At 41.0% G+C, this 23,470-nt stretch overlaps 2 protein-coding genes across 5 annotated transcripts; one reads left to right on the top strand and one right to left on the bottom strand.

Annotated features, from left to right (window-relative positions):
- The first annotated feature begins 74 nt into the window (after positions 1-74).
- Positions 75-22,118, top strand: LOC122618416 (polypeptide N-acetylgalactosaminyltransferase 5). 4 transcript variants are annotated; one of them, XM_043794852.1, is made up of 10 exons: positions 77-205; positions 741-755; positions 14,636-15,764; positions 15,821-15,987; positions 16,119-16,437; positions 16,510-16,687; positions 18,464-18,644; positions 19,735-19,874; positions 19,939-20,172; positions 20,243-22,118. In XM_043794852.1, the coding sequence occupies exons 3-10, from the start codon at positions 15,238-15,240 to the stop codon at positions 20,387-20,389; spliced, it is 1,893 nt and encodes a 630-aa protein (XP_043650787.1). In that variant the 5' UTR covers positions 77-205; positions 741-755; positions 14,636-15,237; the 3' UTR covers positions 20,390-22,118. The 4 variants fall into 4 exon arrangements, 3 of the variants coding, with proteins under 3 accessions (XP_043650796.1, XP_043650787.1, XP_043650779.1); XM_043794844.1 differs by lacking the exon at positions 18,464-18,644 and adding an exon at positions 16,955-17,135 and having other exon boundaries at positions 79-205; XM_043794861.1 differs by lacking the exons at positions 741-755; positions 18,464-18,644 and adding an exon at positions 16,955-17,135 and having other exon boundaries at positions 75-205.
- A 451-nt stretch (positions 22,119-22,569) lies between these two features.
- LOC122625797 (60S ribosomal protein L37a) lies at positions 22,570-23,354 on the bottom strand. Its single transcript, XM_043805852.1, has 3 exons — positions 23,294-23,354; positions 23,097-23,225; positions 22,570-22,864 (listed from the first exon to the last, which is right to left on the bottom strand). Exons 1-3 carry the CDS (start codon positions 23,294-23,296, stop codon positions 22,718-22,720), a joined length of 279 nt encoding a protein of 92 aa, XP_043661787.1. The 5' UTR covers positions 23,297-23,354; the 3' UTR covers positions 22,570-22,717.
- Between the last annotated feature and the right edge of the window lie 116 nt (positions 23,355-23,470).

Raw genomic sequence — 23,470 nt, 5'->3', positions numbered from 1 at the left:
TTGCAACTATCGATAGCATCCTCCCTCAGCACTTTTATTTTTTAGTATACCTCAGCTGGTCACTCTGAAAACCTGAAAAATCTATTTAAGCAACCCGCAACGCTCTCTTCTTCGTAATTTTTTGCTCCGATACGAGGATATGTCGCGTCGCGCATGAATTAATTATTAATCAAAAGAGAGTTAACAGTGCTTGTGCAGTGCAAGTGTGAGTAGTTTGATGCAATTTTTTCCGGATAAAAAATCAAATTTGAAACACCCACACGGCCAAGCAGTTGCATACGTGTGCACTTGATACGCACACATAAACACACACACACACACGCGCGTACGCAACAGAGAGTTGGAGTGGTAGTAGTGGAAAGTGCAGCAGGCGCGGTCCATAATACACACATATATACGTATGTAAGTAATTCGGGCATACGGACGTGTAAATAAACCGGGTCGCCCACAATTTAGGGGCGTTACTACGCCCTCCGCCGGAATCGAAATCGGAATCGCGGCAAACGTGTTAAATTTCCGAATCTCCCCTCGCTCCTTCCATCTCTTTCGCTCTCTCTCGGTGCGTACGATTGTGTGTGTGTTAGTTAGTGAGCGGCCTGCCGTGTGTGTGTGTATGTGTGTCTGTTTTTGTTGGTCACTTTAATTCGCCACATACACACACTATCAAACAAAAAGAGGAAAAAAATTCGCGTTAATCCTGCAACGTATCTCTTGTTCTCTTCCCACATCCTTTCATCCAGAGATTTTCACTTTGGGTAAGCGATTTCCAACGCGACTTTTCATCTGTTTTCATCTGTATTTCCCCCAATGCACTTATTGGATTCTTAATGCCAGTGCGTTCGTGAACTTGATTCTGATTGGAGGTCGAGCCAATTAAACCGGTTCGTGTAAATAAAATCCGCTGAAGATTCCTCTTCTTGTTTTTCTGGTTAAATGCAGTTTTCCGGGTTTATACCCGTTAAATTTCCAAGTCCCGAATAGGGTATATAGTATTTGCAAACAAATTCAAGACTTATAGTAAAGCGCAAATAAATACATTTACTTCTTATCAGAATCAACAGTTATTCTTAAAGATCTTGTCTTTTTAACGATTTCTGGAAATAAATCTGAATAATTGGAATGTAAATATCTTGAAAGCCAAATTACCGGATATCGTCTAGTCGAGTCAGATGATCTTGAATGTTTTTCCCACTCCTATCTGACCATTGCAAATTCATTTCTTTTTATCAAGCGCACTGTGGAGCCGAATGCATTAAGGTCGCCGTTTTCCACCTGCAATTAATGCCCAGAGCTAATGACTAAATGACAATGGGCCACGTACTTATCGGCCGCACTGTAATGATGATAGTGACCGCCAGATCGGCGGAAAATAATGCCCACTTGGGTCGTGACTTCTTGTTGGGTGAAGTCGATGACAAAAAGGCACAAAGAAAAAACACTGATTGTGGGAAAGATTTCGCGGAAACAGTTCCTACAAGTTTACTGATTACCAAAATTGTTTGGGTGCTTTTTTTTGACTAAATTCTTTAATATATACTCACTCGGTCTTATCTATACGATTACTGCATAGTTGTCGCCTAACTGAAACGTGACCGTTTTGGTGCGAATTGTTTAAGCAAATGAAGTATAATTTTATTAATTCGTAGATAGTATTCATTATCAATGAAACATTTTTCTGAGATAAGTAAGCGGAAATTCTGGAAAAAATTCGTCTGAAGTTGCAGATACTTGTATTTATTTAGCTTTCTTGCTGATTTCGCTGGAATCAGACTAGCCTTATCTACTAAATATAATATTATATAGAAATTTACGAGAAAGAGCATTTAAGAAAGCGAATTTTTGAATAGCAATAAGGCATCTTGAGGTTTAAGCTTAAATTGAGGGTTTCCTGTTGAAGGTTTTTGGCTACCGTTCCGCTGAAAGACTGGCGATCCACATTGCAGCTGGTGAGCCACGCCCACTGTTCGCCCACCTGCCACCTAAATTATAGCAACCTGACCTCGGCCTCTGCAGCAGTGGTTGTAGGTTGTGTGCAAATGAAGCTATAAAACTGGCCCATGCCACCAATAAACGAAAACTTTTTTTGCTGACCCCCTCCTAATGGCCTAGAGATCATCTCCCCGTGCTCTTCCCCCTGCCCATCCCCATGTCCATTCCGAGCTTAGTTGGAGCACTATGTTATCCATTCCCCTGCCCTGCCATGCCCTGAACCCTCCTCCTCGTCTCCATCATTCCACATAAAATCGAGTCTTAGAGGAGAAAGCCATCAACGCTCCGTAAATTCCCCCGAGCAAACACCGAAACTACAGCAACATCGAGTACATTTACCCACACACCTGCAACTACAGTTATGGCTGGCAGCGTACAATGAAGAAGCCGCAGATGCTGTACAAGAAAAGATTTCCCCGTAGTAAAGCGGGTTTTACTCTATCGTAATTGTCTAGGATGAAGCTCTGTTTTTATGGCACTGTCATGCGGTTTTTGTCTTTTTGTACCAAGAAGTGATAATGCTGCCCGCCGCCCATGAAATGACAAAATGCCGTGGTCTTAGACACAGTTTCCTGCTCATGATCAAGTTTTCGATGGCATGGGGCGATATAGGCTTGATATCTGGGTTACAGAACAGCCTACGTTTGGAAGCTGTTAATTGGAGCACTTTTTTCAGGGGAAATATTCTTTTTCAAAAGGAAATTAGCGGCGACTTGATATTCGAGCATCAATTGAGGTAGCATCACCATTTCTTTGTGACTGCCGCTTTTTAATCATATATGCAAAGATGTTTGTCATGCATTTACTATCTACCTCCGAGTAGGCTAAAGTCCATTAGCTAATGCTGGCATTCAATTTTCCTTTTTCTGTAATCACTTTCTCGACCAAAACCAAGCAAAAAAGATGCTGTTGCCGCTGTCAACTTTTATGGCTGGTCTGCTTCAGTTGCCAGTTGCCAGCTGCCATTTATGGCGAAATGAAGACAACTCATCCCGGGTTTTAGCCCCCTGCCATTCGCAGTGCATCCTATATCATCCCTCTTCGGGGCGTCCAGCTTGATTGAGTGCAGCAAGTGTCCATCGGGGGGCAACTGCACCGCGAGAAACTGCAATCATCTTCAGAGTGGTTTTAGAAATGCCAATCTCAAGTATAGATATCGTTTTTACAATCATGTGAATGTGCTATGGTTTGTAGGCACACACTATTTGTTAACTAGCATCCGGAGCCTAAAGCCAGAAGTAGTACCTCTGGCATTAGCGCCGATTCGCAATGAAGTTGTGGTAATAAGTAGCTGCCCTTTCTCTGTGTGCCACAGACGTGGTGACAGTCAGTGGCCAACTGTGTAGCCGGCGGCAACTCGCTTTTCACATTATTAAACGTTAATGAGTTTTTAAGACTTGTTTGCGCATGTGGGCGATGGATGCGATGCCATGCGATGCGATCCGACGTGATGCGGTGCGGTGTGCTGTGGTGGCCAAGAAGACGGAGTACTCGAGCTGGAGCTGCAGCCTTGAAATTGCAATTGGCCGCCATGGCCGAGAGCAGTCAAAAAGAGCTGCGAAAGGGGCTAAAATCGTGTGGAAAACACACACACAGCACAGCACAGCACAGCAGTTGCAAAACCAACAAGAGTGGGGGCCAACTGGAGCTACAATTACAAGCATCATTGGCCTTATTTCTTTTGTTTTTTTCGGTTTATTTTTTCTCCGCCAATATCATTTCTGTCTTGCCCGTTTTTCGAGCTGCTGCTGCTGCTGTTTCGAATGTCACAAGATACACATTAAAGCCCAGCTGACGTAGCTGACTACGTTTATTTGCACAGCTTTCGCACTCCAACTGACTCCCTCACGTTTATTTTTTCTTCAGTTTAGTTGGTTTATTTGGTTTTTTTTTCATTTTGGTCTTTTATGGGCTTCCGAAAGTGATTACGCGGCATTTAACACCAGAAACGGAATCTATTCTTAAACTGTAAGACTTTTATTTCTATTTCTGGCACTTAAGCTGAGTAAAATTGTTGATAAGCCGGAGGTCGACAAGAAAAACTCTTTTGTTATCGCACTTTTCTGTTCTGCCAGCATGGTATGAATTACATTTTTTAGTGCTCGAAGGAGAGGTATTCGTGGTATTTTGCTTTTCCCATCTTCCAAAGAAAGAGAGGTGTAGTATCTTAAATTTCCTTTAAATTGCGTTGCGGGGCATCAACATGTAAGCAAACTGAAATGGCTTGAATCTCTCTGAAATAAAACCATTGCATTCATTTTTACCACAGGATTTTTTTTGTTTTCCCATTTCTTTCATAAGCTTGCATTTTTTGCCCGTTCATTCTTTTCCCAATGTTGTCTAATGAAAATGCCTTGCTTATTTATGAGCATAAATTTGAAATTAACAGTATGCCGCACACTGCACCCCCACACAGACGCAATTCAATTATGCAGCATATATTTCATACAGCAATAGCAGCAGGAAATTTATGAGCCATGCCCCCAGGGTCGAACCTGACAAAGCCCCACCGAAAAGCGGACCCCGACCCCGAGTCTCCAATCTCCAACCAAAACCCCGCTAAAACCCAACCAAGTCGTACTGGAGCGCGCCAAGCAGCCAAGCAGCACCGCTGGTAATGCCAATTTAAAACAACGGTGGCTAATAAAAAACTGTCCAGTTTCTATTTTCTCTGTATCGCTAGTGGTGACCTTAAGCAGAATGCGAGGTATGCGTTAGTCGACTGAAATGTAACTAAGGGTTTATTGTAACAGAAGTTCAGTTTAGGATGCTGAAAGAAAATTTCATAAAAATATAATTGTTGTTTGATTAGCTGCGTCGCCTAAACAACAGCTTTACAACATTGATAAGTCATGGAAATTAAACTGACTTGTGGTTGCCCGCAAAATGGGTATTGTTCTTGCCATATCCGCCCCTTGGCCATAACCAGATTGGTCTAGAAATTAGCCAGGTTGACAACGCTGAGCAGCGAGACGCGTCAGCAATAATGGCTGCATCAACAACAAAAGCTCCCATGCAGCAGCCAGCACAGCATTTTGACCAAGGTTGGCAACGCAGCTCCGCTGGGCGCAATGCAAACTAGTGGGTGGTTGGGTGGTTTGGGACGGTGGCCCCATAAATTCTGATCAACTATTAGTGCATGAAAAGTAACCGAAAAGAATGTTCTGCTATCTGAGGCACTCGCCTGATACTAAGAAACACCGATAGCGGCGCAGCAGACAACATTGGAACAACCACATTTACCTAACATAACATAGCACTCCACTCCATCACCACTCTATCACCAGCATTTGGGATGCCCAATTCACGTGTCCCGGAACAATGGTATGCTGGTTACCATCTAGTTAATTGGCATGTCACCCAGTTAAGCGGCATTGAACGCCAGTTACGCAAGGTGTTTTAATTAGCTCAATGGCACTTGCTGCTACACTTGCTCGTCGATCCGTCTGTGTCTCATTTCCAATCAATTTGGACTGCGAACTGGAAACTGGGAGCTGGGAAATGGAAACCCAATACCATCATTTGCATAACCGATAAGCTGATGAACATAACCAAATGATGAACAAAGGCAGCAACAATGGCTTGCAAAAAAAGGCTTCTCCCCCATAATAACTCATTCAATTTAATTTAATTTAATTTATTCGAAAATTATGAAAATATTTTCAGGAAAATGAATCACTTACAGGTTTTTTTTTATTAATTTGCATTGATAATCTCGGATAATGAATGAAAGCATCTGCCAGTTTTTAGTAATTAATACTTGAAAATTATTGCGAACAAAGAGCCGCAGTTATAAGCCTCTTTTAGGGCATTGAATTTGTTGGTTTTTCCCCTTTCCACTCCATTCTATTATTGGGTAAATAGTTGCCAAATAACTTTATTATTTGCGCACATTTGTTAAGCAACTTTTGTGTTTTCCTCCCAAATAAGTTATAACCAGCAGCTTTGAGCCTGATGAATTTCCAAATGAAGTTGTCTCCATGCGAAGTAATGAATGTTGAAACGTTCTGTAGTTGCCAAGTTGTTGTTCTTGTATATTGTTCGAATATTCCATAGAACTACCATTTAAAGTCCCTTGTCCAAATTGAAATTTAAATCTGCAGATGCTGCCCCATTACAATCACAATGCCCCACGATGACTCAGAAATTCTTTGGCATAGTGTGGCGCTGGCACTTTGCATTAGTTTGTTGTGGTGGCGCCCGCTTGAAGATTATGAGGTTGTGTAAGCTCCCTATTCCTACGAAAAAAATACAAAAAAAATAAAATCCAAGAGAGCAGAAATAAGCAAATGTGTGCCATAGAAATTTGTATTCCATTGTCATGGACACGCATCACATGAAAACGAGGAGCGAAATGGAAATGGGGAATAAAGTCCGTCAGTCACTCATATCTCGCTACAGCGCCGGTCACGAAAGTAGCAATGAAGATAGATCTTTGCAAACACGAAGAGGAAATATTTAGACAATAATGCAATGGAAGTGAAAGCTTTATGATTTCTTCGAGTTGGTAAACATGTATGCAATCTTATCTTCTTGTTTGTCACCACAAGGTGTGCTTACAACTTCAGGTGAACACTTTTACGGCTTATATCTCAAATATTTAGTTTTTTTTACAGCTCCCAGCTGTATAATAATTCACTTAAGGAAATATTGTAAAGCAGTAGTGCAATGTAAAGCCATAAAATACAAATTGCTATTTTATTGAACACAATTGTGCACATGTGCGGCTGTGGGGACACAATTGTCCCCTATACGAATCGGTAAGCCGAGAAGAGAGTGCTATAAAAGTGGGACAGTGGGGAAAAGCGGAGGAATCGAAGGGAAAAGAAAGGAAAACAGGCTGCTGGCAAGGAAGACGATTAAGTCTGGACAATAATAAGGAAATAACATTTTAATGGGACAAAGCGAAATTGGCGGTCTGAGTGTGAGCATGTGCCTGGGAAGGAAGTAGTCCGTCCAAAAAAGCTGGAGGGCATGGTAGGGTGTATCGTTGGTCGAAAAAACCGCAAGAGAGTCCAATCACGTCCACGCCCTCTTTTAGCCGCCGCCCCCTGCACATCTCCTAGTTCCGAGTGCGTTCATGCGTGATTGGTTTTCGTGATAAGAGTGTGGGATTGGGGGCTTTTATTTGAAAGCTCACTGACCTGCTTTGATTTAATTTGGTAAAACTAGTTGTGACTGATTGAATTGGATTTCTAGATTTTAAATGAAATGCATTGGATTTGTGCTAGTCTACTAGTTCATTTGGCCCATGTCCGTATGGGATTTTACTTCATGGAAATCGAATTACTTGGAAGATTTCTACTAATCTAAGAGAAATCTAGGCGTCTCTTCAGTTTGAGCCATTTTACAAATTATACCACATAAACTAGTTCGCAATCCAGCTTAAAACCGATGGGTGCAAACCAAGCAACCGAATTTTCGAATTCTGGAAACTGTAATTATATTCCCATTTAATTAAGCCAACCTTTCCCGATGCATAATTGGCTTAATCGCATAAACGAAGCTGCTGGCCATAATTAGAGGCAGAACAAAGCGAAACAAAAGCAAATTAATGATGCGGGTCCAGCGCAAAGGGGGCAGGGGAGGGGGTTTTTTCCCGGGTCCGAGTTCAAGCCCACCCAATGATGGTCCAAATAGAATTACCATTGTGCCAAATGTCAAACCTCGAAAACTTTTCGCTTGTTCCACTTATTTGTCTCGCCCTTTATGTGCAGGCTGTTTTATTTTATTTTTTTTCTAGCCTGTTCGCCGTATTCGTGCAAAGTTTTACAAATTGCAGGAAAGTGGTATAACAAAAAGAAAACACAAAGTTTGTTTTAAATAAAAAACGCCGCAGAAGAAGAACTCGAGTACTGTAAATGAGCAATTGCTATGCAAACGCTGGGTCGCTTAGCATATTTCTGCTTTCTAAACGCCACCCCGCCCCCTTCTTATCCTCTTCTGCTACATTTAACACAGTGGAATCTTTTTTCTTGATTCCACTCTCCATTCTTCTCGATACACAGTAAATTCTTTTTACTTAACTTAAATGTTGAAATGCAGCAACTTCAAAAGGCTTTCATATGATGCTTAAACTTACGTTTTTCACTGTGTACACATGCCAAACGTAAAGCTCCGATTTTTTGTCCTTCTCCATTGCCCAGTTTTTGTCTCTTTCTATTTACTTTTAATTAAAATGCGAGTCATGAATTCATTTCTGTTCCGTGTGCCAAAAGATTTTACGAGAAGAAAAGAACGAGAAATTAGCGCAAAATCCGCTTTATGAGCCTGCAGAACAGTTGATGGTTGCAAATGATAATGATGATGATGATAATGCCCACATCCCCATCCCCAAACACACAGATACATTATTCAGATGTCAATTTTCGTATTTCGACGCATTTCTCTTCGTTTGGCGACAGGTTTTCTATGGTCTCGAATTTTTCTCGGGTTTCCTCTCGAAAATGCCTACCTAATTTGTTGTCATTTATTTTCTCTTTAGTCGCCGGGAAAAATCCCATCTTCAAAGCAATTTTTATGGCTTTGTCCATTTGTGTTGTCTAATGCCCATACCAAAGAGCAATCAAACGAATTACATTTGTATTATTAAAATGTATTTGCTTACTTCACTTTGCATTGCATTATTTGCCTTGTTAACTGGGTTAAATTACATTTATTTAATCCCTACAACATACTTGACAACTGCAAACAAACAAGAGTATTTAAGCAGGTGAAATATTATGTAAATATGTATGCCAAATTTTTCCAAACCTTTTGTTTCTCACTTAGTTAGTAACGTTCCCCAGACGAAACCCCTTTGACGCACCTCTTTGGGGACTCTTTTAATTGCTATTCCCATATCTCTGAACACGACCTGATTTTATCATTCACTGGTGACATACAGTAAGCCCTCCCAGTCATGAACTAAACAACCTATATTCATTGCTATTTGAAAGTGTAAAGTCTAGAGAAAATATTTTCAAAGAAGCTATAATCTTACTACCGTAATAGCTTTCCATAAATCCAACTATAATAACCTGTTCATACTTATTTTTATAATTTCTCCAAAGAAACGTAACTAAATTTCGAGCTGGCGAAGTTTGACTGCGTTGAAAAGTATCAACTGTTGGGAGTGGGGGAAAATTAGCATTTTATTAGCTGAAATTGCGAGGCGTTGTCATCGTCATCGCCATCGCCAAAGTCGCCGGCGTCTTAGTTCATTAACCTGCCGGACGGACTTGGCATCGCATTTGTTTTTATGACTTCAAAACGGCAAGCGGCCTGTGGATTCTGAATATGTGGACTGTGGAACCTGAGTTTTGTGTGTGCGTGTGTGTGGGGCGTATTTATAGCGCTAATTTGTATCATTCCTCCGAATTTACTGGGTTTCACTCCGCATGCCAGCATGAAACCGAAATAAATTTTATTTGTGTGCAATATAAATTACGCGCCTTTCACATCAGGCAGCCGGAGTTCCAGAGCTCCAGAGTTCCAGAACTGTAGAAGTCCAGAACTCCCCAGCATTTCTGGCAGTCGGCCACAGATCATTAAAGTGCCGAGAGTGCAGGGCCCCCAGACACCTACAACAAGTATTATCCCCCAACGGGAAAAAAAAAAAAATGAAAAACAACACTCTCGAAATTGATGTGAATTTTTTATTTCAACTCGACGCGACTTGTTGTTGAAGTGTGCGCCAAACGAGCGTACTTAATTATGGCAAACTTAAAATCGGATGATTTATATGTGGGGAGCAGGCTGGAGCATTTGGATGATGAATTTATGGCAGTCAAGCTCCTGGAAGTGAAGTGCTAGCCTTTGCCGCCTGTCTATTAGTCAACTGGATGGATGGTTTTCTTTTAAATTGAGTCTTCAGGAATTTAGGAGTATAGCAAATAGTTTATTATGGTATATTAATATCAAGAATATGAGATATAACATGAGATTTGTTACCTAGTTACCGATGGTTTTCTTTTAAATTGAGTTGTCAGGAGTTTAGGAAACAGTTTAATATCAAGAATATTAGATTTAAGATTTCTAATCATATCGAAAGTCCATTTCTCATTCAGTTTAACTACAGTATAGCCAGATTTATGTGCGAACAAGTCACAAATTGGTTTAATTTTCCGTTTGGATTGTATGCAAATGGTGACCAGATGTGGACACCCATGGAAAAGCAACCAGTTCGACGGCAAATGGTCATCTGCGGGTCAGCAAACTACTCGCATAATTGTACAATTTCATTAATTGCATTTAATTGCCTACGTTTTCCAAATTGTTTTCACTGTGCGCCTTTGTTTTTATTTTCCTGTTACTGGATTGCTTGTCGTTTTCCCCCTTTATTTGTTTTTTTTTTTTTTTTTTTTTTGCACTCTTAATTGCATTTTGTGTTACAATTTCATTTTGTAAGCGTTGTCACAATAGTTGTTGCCCCCGTTTATTGGCTTGGTTGCTCTTTTTGATTGCCTGTCGGTTTTTCGCGTTTGTCATCACCGGGACATGACCTTCGCCAACACAGCCAACACAGCCACCACAGCTGGCAATTCATTAAAAAGTAACTATGAATTGATTGCCTGGCAACTGCAGGTACAGATTTTCCCCCGAAAAGAGTGGTAATAAATAAGTTATGGCAGCGCACGTCAGCTTCAAACAGTTTCGATCTGTTAACATTATGCACTATCTCCACTTCACATCGCTTCCGCCTCGCGTTTGAGAAATTCTTGCAAGAGCTGACACAGATTTTCATCAAATTAATTGCTGTGCGCTTTTTTAAGTGCGCGCCACACACTCAACAAGCGTGCTAAGTGTTTTCGGGCCCAAGTGCAGTTGAAACGGGCTTACAAGCTCATCTACAGTGGCTGCAAATAGTTGGTGCACGGCGTAACCAAAGTGGTCTTAAGATGCTTACAATCATAAGGTTCTTAATAATACTTTAATAAATAACTCGATTTTTTCTTAGAACATTTCAGCTGAGCTGACAAAAAACCGTAGTTCTCAAACTATTTTGAATATTGTTTTATCTTCTAATGCAATTTTCGCCTAATTTGGAATATGTTTTGCCAAACTTATAACTCATTTACGAAAATTCGGCTTCACGAAAACGAAAAGTTTTGTCAAATTAAAAACGCCTCGAAGCCGAAAAGTTTCGCACATTTCCGAGCCACTACTGTACGTAGATGGCCTGCCACGCCCCTCGCCGCCTCCCGCCCGCCGCCTTATCAGTGGCAATAAACACAGCGCAGCTTGAAAAGCTTTCAGCAGGCGCCATCACCAGCCACCCACTCCCACTCCCATTTTAATTCTTTTTTATTTTTTAGCTGTTGTAAAAAATGTTAGCTTCCGCTTTGTGGCCCCGTCCAAGATAAAGTCCAAAAGGGGCCAACTTCAAGAGAAAAGTACGGTAACGGTTTGGGGGGGTAAGCACGGGAATATTTCAATTTATGACAGTTTGACAGTTTTTCAATGTTACGTGCTGTGAATTTTTGCGCACCGCTGAGCTCGAGCTCTATTTTAATTAAAATCGAGCAAAATTAAATTACAAAAGAAGAATCTGAGATGCTGCAGTGCAGCAGTAAAGTAAAGTGAAGCAAAGGCAAAACTTCACGTCGCCAACCGACAAACATTCAATCCTTATCTGCAGAGCCACCCACCACCACCCACAACCCATGGTATCGGAAAACAGAAAGAGGGACAGAAATCAGCACTCAAGTTCAGAGAAGTCGGCAACAATTGAAGTTGATTGTCGTACATAAATCATCAATTGCTGTCGGCACAGCAACTCAACTCAACTCAACAGTGAGTCAAGAGTTTTCCAGCAAATTACTGCTGCGAACTGCGAAACTTAACTCAACTTCAGGCTATTATCAGATTGCAAAAGTTGATTATTGTTTTAGGAAGCAGTCCAATTTGGAAATCATTTAATGCCTACAGATTTCACTATTTTAAAATAATTTGAACATATTGCATGTCCATCAAGTTTTGCAAGCACTGTTCTCACTTGATGTTCTCAGCTCTTGTTGATTTTTCCAATCGCTTATAAATTCAATTGCTTTGAATTGCATTTTAATTAGTTTATAATGTCGATTTAATAAAAATACTTATCAGATTGTTTAATTAATTCTTGAGCAGTGATAATGGCAAGTGTTAATAGCGTTGATTAAGTCGCATTGGAATTTAACTCTTTTTATTTTTCGCCCATACCACAATTTATGTGAAAAATATTTGTATGCTTTCGCTGCTGTTTTCATCACTTAAACTGATTACCTGTCAATTAGCAGTTCACAAAGCGTGACTTCGACAGTCGCAACTCATTCCACTTGTGAGAGTATTTTTGTTTCTGCCCAACAAACATAGCCATTGGGATTTTAGTGATATGTGGGATTAATTGAATTTCAACATTTTGCCAGACCAATTACCAATGGTATGCTCTTTTCAAGCAGAACGCTGAAATTGTAAAATGTATTCATTTGACATAATTGAAATTGAATTTTCCATAGTGGAATATGCATGCAAATGAGTGGCAGCAGCATAAACAAGCGTGAAAACAGTGCTGTTACAATTTGATTAATTTAAATGCTGCAAATACCGAAAGCCCTTTTGACAGCCGCTTAAAAATGGTTTTTTAATATCCTGTCATGCTTTTATTTTATTATTTTAAACATTTTTTTTTTGGCGTCAGCTTTTCAAAAGCCTAATAAATTGAGCAAGTTTTTTGTCCGCCATTCATCAAATATGAAATCGCATTCGGTTGTCATAAAGTTTTCAGGGCACTGAAAACTTCAATAGGTGACCTTTCAATATTTAGTTTTTTTTTCCAAACTGCTCTGAATTATTAATTACTCAAAAATGCAGCACCCAGTTCTGAATTTTGAGTTGAGCGCGCGCTGTCAAGAAACGTTGGATAATTGAAAAACTCGAAATTTATTTTTTTACGTTTCCCTGTTATCAAATGTATTATTGATGGCCTGACATGGCTGAAAGGGCACTCCAGTGAGCGCCACAGAAGTTTGCCTCTTCAGAGGTCTTGCAGCACATGCAACTGCATATTTGAGCAGAGTGTTGCCCCCCTGCCCAAGCCACCCACTTCTGCACATCCGCAGCACCATCTTCATCTCCATCTCCTTCTGCATCTCCTTCTCCATCTCCATCTGCATCTGCATCTCCATCTGCCCCCCAGAGGCAGCCTATCCAAGTGGTAGTAGTGTGCGTGGCGCTGTCGGCTGACTGTTTGGTGGGAAACTGGTTTTTCCCACTCTACCTACTGTTTCCCAGACCCGGAGTCTTGTCTAGTTTGCCGCTCAACGAGCTTGACGTCGCATGCCTTATGAATGATTCAAAGGCACGTTATGTGCGCAAAAAAGTGCAGGATGCAAAAAACTATAGGAATTCGGGCAGCGAAGATACAAGTACTCTAATTGAAGGCGTGGTCTTAAAATATCTATACATTTTGGGTACATTATAAGTACATACAATACATACATTCTAAATAGGTGTGCCAAGAAGATAGAAAAATGTATTATTCTTTATGTAAAATTATAAATTAGCATAACACTTTAAATAAATAAATTGGAATGAAAAAGAAAGAAGAAAAGATCATTAAAATGTTTAATAAGTAAACCTAAAATATAAATATCAAAGACCTAAATTTCTGATCATTAAAACATTTTTCAACATTTTTCTTGGGGCACAAAATGCATCTCAGTGTCAGTAATACGCCTTCATAGGGTATGAGTTAAGCCAGAAAAGCCCCGGCGAAATACCGTTAAGAGTTGTTGCGCTTTTGGCCAGTACTGCCGCACAGCTTCTCCCTCTCCCTGTCACACCTAGCGCGCTCTCCCTCTGACAGCTTGTTTGGCATTTGGCGTGAGTTGTTGGAACTGATGCTGCTTGTCTTGCCGTTGTTTTTGTCTGCGACTATGACCTTTGTCAATGGAATTTTGGCCAAAACGGCATTTGGAGAAACAAAAAAACGGTTTTCTCTCCCCTTTTTTTCCTACTCATACTTGCCGCTGGCATTTCGTGTGCAAAGCGCTGGAGATTCCGCGGTGGGATCCACACGTAACACAGAGATTCAAGCCGGAAAAGGGGCATTGAAAGCTTAGCTTTGATGCGATTTATCGATGCAGAGTTTTCGCAATTTCCATGGAATATATTTGCCTGGTTTTTCTCATGTGGAATCAATATAAATCGTATTTATTTAGCTTTTGTGGTCCCTTCATATTCGATTTTCTTGCAAAATAAACAATCATATAAAGATATACATATATACTCACTTTATAATCACGCGTTTTTTGCGTCAATCAACTTGACATATCTTAAATAAATATTAATGCGCCTACTTTGATAACGAAAAGCTTAAATTAATATGATCTCATATGATAATTAATTGTATCTGCCCCAACTGCACACATGTGTGGCTAACAAAATTGGTAATAAATTGCTGGGCAAATAAGCGACGAAGTGAATTCATAGCCCAACAATAAATGGAGCGCATTTATCTGTGTATTTGTATATTTTAATACAAATAAAAAGCGTTTGTTTGATTATTAACGTATAAAAATATATCACGGCAATATGTAATCATAACTTTCATTTTTTCCGCCGTTATTCATTATAGCGAAGTGATTTATCATGGTGTTTATTGTTACTTTTTCTCCTCTCTTTGCAGTTTAATAATAGCGAAGGTCGTAATTTTTCATAGCCAGAGGGAACTGATAGAGAAAGATAGCAAAAAAAAAAAGTGGTCCGGGAATGAGTTTTCCGCGGCGAAACTGGACCTGGAAACCGTCGCCGAGGACTAGCGATCATTCCTAAGAGGATGCGGCTGTAGAAACTCTACGTCGGAGTCAAAGGTCAAACCGAGGGCTAGCATGTGCGAGAGTGCACGGGAGACACACAGACAGACAGCCAGAGAGAGGGAGACGAGACGAGTGGAGCTCCCATATGTGCCAACAACAAATACCACAAAACTATTAACATTTCACGCTTGAGGGAGCGATAAAAGTCTGACACGATTGATAACAAAGTAAACTAGCTACAGCACAGCAACAGCAACATCAACGTTTTAAACATAAGACGAGCCACATCAACATATCCTTATCAAATCAACAAAAGCATAAAGCATAATTAACATAAACAGGGTACCAACATGATAGCCCCACACTAAAGCATACCATTAGTTCCACATCAAACGAGGATAATCAATAATCAGTTAACCAAAGGAGTATAGCGCAGCCGCAAAAAGATAGTTAACAGAGATCCAAGCCAACCATGACTTTCTCGACCTTTACACGCAAAATGCGCGGGCGCATGCGCTCCAACACCTGCCGCATCGTCCTGCTCACCTCGCTGGTCTGGGTGATCTTCGACTTCGTCCTCATCGCCCGCTACTCGGACTGCATCGGCAAGGATGGATGGCGCTGCAAGCGATCCGGCGAGTACGACGTGGAGCTGCCCAACGCCGAGCGCCTGGTGGACGACAATCAGCTGGTGGACGATAATGAGATTAATACGGAAAAGTCCCTGGATGGCGAATCTGGTGGTGCTCTCATCATGGGCCAAGGCTTTGCATCCGGCGGCATATCGATGACCTATCCCAGCGTGGTGCTCAAGAAGTGGTTCCTGGCGCCCTCCGTGCAGGAAGCCAAGGGCAAACCGGGCGAGATGGGCAAGCCGGTTAAGATACCCGCTGACATGAAGGATCTCATGAAGGAGAAGTTCAAGGAGAACCAGTTTAATCTGTTGGCCAGTGACATGATTTCGTTGAATCGCTCGCTGACCGATGTGCGACATGAGGGGTAAGAGCTGAATTCCTAAATATGCTTAAACCGGTTGTAGCATTATCCCATTTCAGTTGCCGCCGCAAGCACTATGCCTCCAAGCTGCCCACCACTTCCATTGTGATAGTTTTCCATAACGAAGCCTGGACAACCCTGCTGCGAACAGTGTGGAGTGTTATTAATCGCTCGCCGCGCGCCCTCCTCAAAGAGATTATCCTGGTGGACGATGCCAGCGAACGGGGTGAGTTGCGAATACACAAAAGGGTGCTCAGGGGACTCTTGCAAATATGGAATTAAGAGGCACTGCAGCTTTAATTAAGAGGCTTATTATGTGATAAGATAACTCAAACACATTCGCATCTCATCTTGCAGACTTCCTGGGCAAGCAGCTGGAGGAGTATGTGGCCAAATTGCCGGTAAAGACATTTGTGCTGCGCACAGAGAAGCGTTCCGGACTGATCCGTGCCCGTCTCCTGGGAGCCGAGCATGTGAGCGGTGAGGTCATCACCTTCCTGGACGCCCATTGTGAGTGCACGGAGGGCTGGCTGGAGCCTCTTCTCGCGCGGATTGTGCAGAATCGTCGAACGGTTGTGTGCCCTATTATCGATGTGATTTCCGACGAGACATTCGAGTACATTACGGCCTCGGATTCCACGTGGGGCGGCTTTAACTGGAAGCTCAACTTCCGATGGTGAGCGAAAAGTTTCCTTTGCCTGGTCAGGGTAATCCCTTTAAAACCCCACTCCGCTTTAATCCGCTTTAGGTATCGAGTGCCATCGCGAGAAATGGCGCGCCGGAATAACGATAGGACCGCTCCGCTGCGAACACCGACGATGGCCGGTGGACTGTTCTCCATCGATAAGGATTACTTCTATGAGATTGGCTCCTACGACGAGGGCATGGACATTTGGGGCGGCGAGAATCTGGAGATGTCGTTCCGTGTAAGGCAATATCAAAGCATTTTGCAGATAGCTTTTCCCGTTCTCTCTTTTGTTCTGTTCAAATGTTTTTCCTTAGCTGCCAAGCCAAGCCGCAAAAACAAATTCAGTCCTTGCATTCACTTTAGGATTATGTTCTTTTTATTGAAGCATTTACTTTAAGTATTTAAATTTGACCTAAAACAACGAAACAAATTTATTTCTACTCACACACAAAAAACACACACAATCCATTACAACGAACGCAATCGTGACGATGATAATCCGCAGATTTGGCAATGCGGCGGCATTTTAGAAATAATACCCTGCTCCCACGTGGGTCACGTGTTCCGTGACAAATCGCCGTACACCTTCCCCGGCGGCGTGGCCAAAATTGTGCTGCACAATGCGGCCCGAGTGGCCGAAGTTTGGCTGGACGAGTGGCGTGATTTCTATTATTCGATGAGCACAGGTTCGCAAAACGACAAACAAACAACAATCAACAAATTAAACAGTCAAATAACATTCCAACCACAAGTCGATTTTAAATTGCGTGCATCTAACTCCCTAACTTTAAGAATTACTCGTTATCTATTTTGTAATTGGCTTTAAATCGCTAACAGACAGAGAAAAAAAAACCCACACTTTTCGAAAAAAAAGGTGCCCACTAAAACACTAACACACAACACATTCAAATCCAGCTGATATGTTTTTTGAGCATAAAACTAATGTATAGTTAATGATTTTGTGTAACCGACTTCTATATATACGATATACGATACCCGATCAGCATTCTATAACTAGCTATCTCCTCAAACATGTCATGTAACTCAGAGAGCTTCCGAATCGATGACAGAACACATCAACATTCTTTCTTATAACCGCACTGGCATTACCTACCTAATTAGTATGTTTTCTCTTATGATTTCCTCAACTCAAATTCCTCTCGATGTTCTCACAATTCTTCTCAGTTACTCAGCTACTCAGTTACTCAATTTCTCAGTTCTCCTTTTGCTCATGCTCATGCTCTCTCTCATGACTGCTCCTTAAAGGACCAAGCTCAGCTAACCCCAGATATAATATCATCGTGTTCCTAATACTAAACACTAATGTTGACTACTTCGTTTGCATAGGTATTAACGTATCCAGTTATAATCCATTTGCGCAGTATTAACAAGTTGAAACCTTAGGCTAAGCATAACGTACACGTAACTTGTTGCTTATTAATTATGCTTTAAGTATCTGACCAATTGGTAATCATGTTTGATGATTCGTTTATTACCCTAAGTTCTAACTAATCTTTAGTTTTTAGCTGAATCTTTGTTTGTGTTCTGGTTTCCTTGAGGGTTGGTGTGGTTTAATAAGCACTTTGCAGATGGTTTTAACTCTTAGTAATCCTAATTTGCAGTTATTATTGAAAAATACCCATACAAAGTGCTTATAATGCCTCAAACTAATATAGAGATGTAGGCGCCGCTGTTTCTAGTTGAATCCTGGATATAGTGCAGTCTTGAAACCATCTTTTCCGGTTCTTATTTCCCAATTGCTTGAGGGTCTTAGGCCATGGAAGTACAGAGAGCTAGGCTTGGCTTAAACTGCTCTTTAACAACAGCTTCTATTTATTGTATATCTCTTTGTGTATATCTTTCTCGTCCACTCTTTGACCACCAAATGCTCGATTGTACTGCCCGATTGTCAAAATAACAACCACCCACATAATCCCCAAAACGAAAACCGATATGAAATGTGCCAAAAACCAAAAACCAACACGAAACCGATACCGATACTAAACGCATTCAGGTGTGGATGTGCGGCGGCGTGCTCGAGATCGCGCCCTGCTCCCGTGTGGGTCACGTGTTCCGCAAGTCTACGCCGTACACCTTCCCCGGCGGCACCACGGAGATAGTCAATCACAATAATGCCCGTCTGGTCGAGGTTTGGCTGGACGACTGGAAAGAGTTCTACTACAGTTTTTATCCAGGTTAACAAACTACAAACAAAAAAAATACAAAAAACAAAAAAATCTAAAAAATATAAAACCAACAGAATGCTCCTCCACTTTCTCTCTCACGCTCACGTTCTTTCTCCACTGTCTAGTTTCTATTGTCTGTCTCTTAAATAGTGTTTTGTTCCGTAAATTCGTATATATATCTGCATACATAACTAAAATATTTATCTCGAGCAAGCAGCACGCCCTGCATTATGCAATGTCTATATACACACACAATAAATATTTATATCGATATTTATGATTTATGGCATGGCATTATACGTGTCCAAAATCCAATCCACAAAAACAAAATATATAGCAAGCCACCGATCAATCAACTGAATCCAATCACAAAATATCTTTCTTTCTTCACCTTACACCTATTGCTTTCCGAATGTTTTTTGTCTTATTGGTTCCCGATTCCCACTTATTTCTCTCTGTGTTCTTGTGCCATTTTTCAGTTCCGTTCTGGTTTTGTTCCACTTACGCCCAAAAAACACACACACCTGCTGCCTTTTGTCTTTGTCCCCATTGTGTCCCCAACATTATTCCCCCCAAAAACCGCATATTTTTGCGAGGACTAATCGCACAGGTCCAAAGAAACTCAAATTTAGTGGGAGCGGTTATCTGAAACTTAATTATAAAGTCCTCGTCCCTGAAACCCAGCTTTTATATAGTTTCTACTGCCAACTACTACTAAATAAAGAGTATACATTTTTTCTGGTAATGGATATTTGCTTTAGATATATGTTTGGATGTTTAAGAATCTTGTAAATAACATAATTGGCACTGCTTATATAATAAGTAATTGTATCTGCTTGTAATTGTTGGGCTGCATAGATCTAAGTTCTAAGAACTTGCATGTTTTTGGTATACTTAATATGTTCCATCTTTCATCACACGCACAAATTCTTATATAAACAAAGCATTTTTAACCCGCTTTCTAACAAACACATACACTTAGATCGTAAAACACAAAACACTCGCCAGCATAAATGTTTTATATTTCAATATTGGAATAATCCAATTAACTTGTGTATTTTATTTGCTTTTTTCCAACCAATTTATGAAATAACCTTAGGAGCTCGAAAGGCATCGGCGGGCGATGTGAGCGATCGTAAAGCTCTGCGAGATCGCCTCAAGTGCAAGAGTTTCCGCTGGTATCTGGAGAACGTTTACCCCGAGAGCTTAATGCCTTTGGATTACTATTATCTTGGAGAGGTAATTCGCAAACTCTAGTTAAAAGTGATTGTTTCAACTCGTATAACTTTCAAATGCTCAACAGATCCGAAATGCGGAAACGGAGACCTGCCTGGACACGATGGGCAGGAAGTACAACGAGAAGGTGGGCATAAGCTATTGCCACGGCCTGGGCGGCAATCAGGTGTTCGCCTACACCAAGCGCCAGCAGATCATGTCCGACGATCTGTGCCTGGATGCATCCAGCTCTAACGGGCCGGTGAACATGGTGCGATGCCACAACATGGGCGGCAATCAGGAGTGGGTCTACGATGCAGAGGTACGTTTTCATTACATCTCGCCATATCCTTTAAGTTTCACCTAATGATGTTTCTTCATTTACCCTGCAGGAGAAGTGGATTCGGCACACGAATACGGGTCAGTGCTTACAGCGCGCCACGCGAGACGATGCCAACACGCCGCTGCTGCGTCCTTGCAGCTACGGAAAGGGCCAACAGTGGCTGATGGAGTCCAAGTTCAAGTGGCAGGCTCACTAGCTGGATGGCACCGCCACCGCCACCGGAACACCCGACTACAACTAAACTCAACAGATCCTACTAACTATACTGAGAACTTCCAATTTATGTTTAATCCAAGCCGACTCCTGTTCTTGACGTTTATGTAGCCACCTAAGTTCAAGCGGATCTAAGTTCTTGCTAGGCAAATATCTCTCTCTGTGTGCGTGAATGTGTTTGCGGCCGGAGAAATCCTTCGGCAGCAGGATGTCTTCCCAAAATCTTGATGCGCGTGTGTGATTGCGTAAGATATATTCAGAGATATCTGTTTACATGATGTGCATGTATATTTGTTTATAAAGGCAGGCAGCTCTACGATTTATCTAGGTATATGTAATTGTAATGTATATTTACATTAGCTTCGACCAAGTACCAATAAATTGGCATTTAACTGACGTTTTGTGCTTCACAGAATATAATTTTAAAGTACATAAATTGAAACCAAGCAATTGCAGGCCAAGCAATTGCCACAAGTGTGTCATAGCTGAGCATAATGTAACCCAAATACTAAAACGAAAAGGTTCTAATCCCCCTCTTCACCAAAATCCAAGCACACGACATTCCTAGCTAGAATTGTACTTGAGAAATTTACGGTTCGCTTTTGTTTTATAATTATTTAGACTTTAAGCCACATTATGGGTTGTTCTTTGCGCGCACCTATAAAAATATCAGAGAATCTGTTGCTTTGTACCAAAATAACGCGCTCTTCATATCACAAATGGAAATTACACGAAAATGCTTCTAAACCATAATCATTATACAATGAAATTATGAAAAATAAAATCTCTCAAAATTGCACGCATATCATAAATACAGTGTAAAAATATTTATAAGCTACATTCAAACGAGAACTAAACAACTAAATGAAAACAATGTAAATATGATTAATGTAGCTATTAAAAATATACATTTAAATAAAATATCTATGTAGTACCTATATGATATACACATATGCAAAGCAAGCAAATCTGTACTATAAATTGCATTTAGTTTTAGGTTTAACGTTAAGTTCTAAATTAAATTTAGATTTAGTCAATGTTTTGCAGAACATCAACAATAGCTCTCGACTAAATACTAAATATTGCTCAAAATTGAAGGACTCACTCTCTCCAGCTATTGTGTAAATATTTCGAAAAGTATTTAATCAAAAGTACGATGCATAACCTGACTATGAACGAAATTCCACAGACCCTTGACATCTTGACAGCAGCAAACCGATAAGACGCAGGCCAAGTAAAACTTTTTAGCTAAATTTTATTTTTTAAATCGATTATGTGAAGAACCCATAGTTATAAAGAAACGATATATACATACGGCAAAATAGCAACTATTTTAACTGGTGACGGTGCAATTTTTAATTAACATTTAAAGTAAAACAGGAAAACGATCCAACAAAGCAACACAGACAGGCAGGTTCAACGATCCTTTCCCAAAAACAATCCTATAAATGTCGTGTGACCGCTAAATATGGCCCACACTATATTACAGCTGCCTCCATGTTTTATATTGTTGATTTGTATATTTAGCTAAATATAGGTTTCCCATTACTCAATTGTAAAACCTCTCAAAATACAAATCAAACGGATAATAGAATAACGCAAAACTGAATGTAAGCCAACATTTTTTATGCATTTTTCATTTCATTATTTTTGTTTGTTTAGAGACTTTTTAAATTTTATAAATAAAAAAAAAGATGACAAATTTAAGACAACTACCAGTGTTTCATTCTCCTGACTGCTTTCACATAGTGTGCCAGATGAAGGAGCGATTGTTGGCCAATAAATAATTTAGTATCAGAAAATCCTACACCTTAAACTTGTGGATCAGAAGTCGGTGTCCGTCAAAGGAGCTTGCCACCGGATGGGCAGAAAAGGGATACACATTCATTGCGACTTGTTTATCTCCTTATAGTTGGCAAATCATGAAAACTCAGATACTCGTTGGTACCAAATGGGTTGCAGTGCATGCCAAACTGTATAGGGTTAATGATCGAACTTTTCAACTCTGCACACAGAACTGAAATCACAAGTGCACAGAAGTAGCAGATTCATCTGCCCAGCCGAAAGGGGAATCTTGGCATATTCGTATTGTGCCTGAATTTGTTTTCACACGGAACAGGTCCGTCCACATAGTTTTCCACTTAAATGAGCATCACTTTCGCATACTGTTAAAAGTAAAAAACATTTTTTATTTTCACATGACCGGCACGGTGCAAACCACAGGAAAATCGCGTTGTCAGATTAAAACTACGGGAGCTAGCATAGCGGAGCATTCAATTAGATGGTTCCATCATTAATGATCCGTTTATGTTTACTGTTCCTTGGTTTCGCGCAGACGACGGACGGCCGATCGCACGGAGGCAGCGGCGGTGGTGGAGTACACCCAGGCGCCACCGGCGACGGTCCTCTTGCAACGCTTGCAGGACCAGATGCCCACAACAGCGCGCTTCATGGAGTCCTGCGGATACAAGATAAAATGTTACTATCCATGAAAACTTTCGTGGTTCTATTGGAAAGGAATTTTACAAATGGACATTTCTCCTAGTCCACGAGGCTTTTCATGCGCCGAGTAGACCGCCTTTGGCGTCGCTTTAGAAATGCCCATTGATAACGTTCCATTCAACGATTCGTCATTTGGCGCTCCAATTTTGGGCCACCCTAGTGTTGACTGTGTGGGGGAGCCAACTCACCTTGCCGCAGAAGGAGCAAGTGTACTTGCTGTGCTGGGTGATTTCCATCTTCTTGACCATCTTACGGAGGGAAGCACCATAACGGGTACCATATTTACCAACGATTCCAACCTTCTTGGTGCGCTTGGCCTGTCAATGGAAGAGAGTTAACAATGCGGTTAGTGTCCAATTCCATGGGAATTTCGAGTTTGCCGTACCATTTTGCTGTTGTTGTTGGTGTGTTAGACACGGGAAAGATTCGCCAGCAGTGTTCTGTGCACGTGGAAATAAGATAAGGATAAATTAATAGGGAAAAAACGTGGAGCAAAAAATTGTACACTTACACGCCGGAAACGAAAAATCGAAAAGAGCGAAAAGTGTGACCGCCGCTGGAT

The sequence above is a fragment of the Drosophila teissieri genome, chromosome 2L (assembly GCF_016746235.2).
Source record: "Drosophila teissieri strain GT53w chromosome 2L, Prin_Dtei_1.1, whole genome shotgun sequence".
NCBI classification, from domain to species: Eukaryota; Metazoa; Arthropoda; class Insecta; order Diptera; family Drosophilidae; genus Drosophila; species Drosophila teissieri.
The sequence above is the reverse complement of the archived record's forward strand: the minus strand, read 5'-3'. Positions and strand labels throughout refer to the sequence as shown.

Excerpts from the sequence above, each read along its gene's own strand:
- LOC122618416 (XM_043794861.1), top strand. The coding sequence starts at position 15,238 with ATGACTTTCTCGACCTTTACACGCAAAATGCGCGGGCGCATGCGCTCC. Across the intron at positions 16,688-16,954 it reads ATCTGGAGATGTCGTTCCGT|ATTTGGCAATGCGGCGGCAT; the intron begins GTAAGGCAATAT and ends GATAATCCGCAG. Across the intron at positions 17,136-19,734 it reads CTATTATTCGATGAGCACAG|GAGCTCGAAAGGCATCGGCG; the intron begins GTTCGCAAAACG and ends AAATAACCTTAG.
- LOC122625797 (XM_043805852.1), bottom strand. Across the intron at positions 22,865-23,096 it reads CTTGCTCCTTCTGCGGCAAG|GACTCCATGAAGCGCGCTGT; the intron begins GTGAGTTGGCTC and ends TTGTATCCGCAG.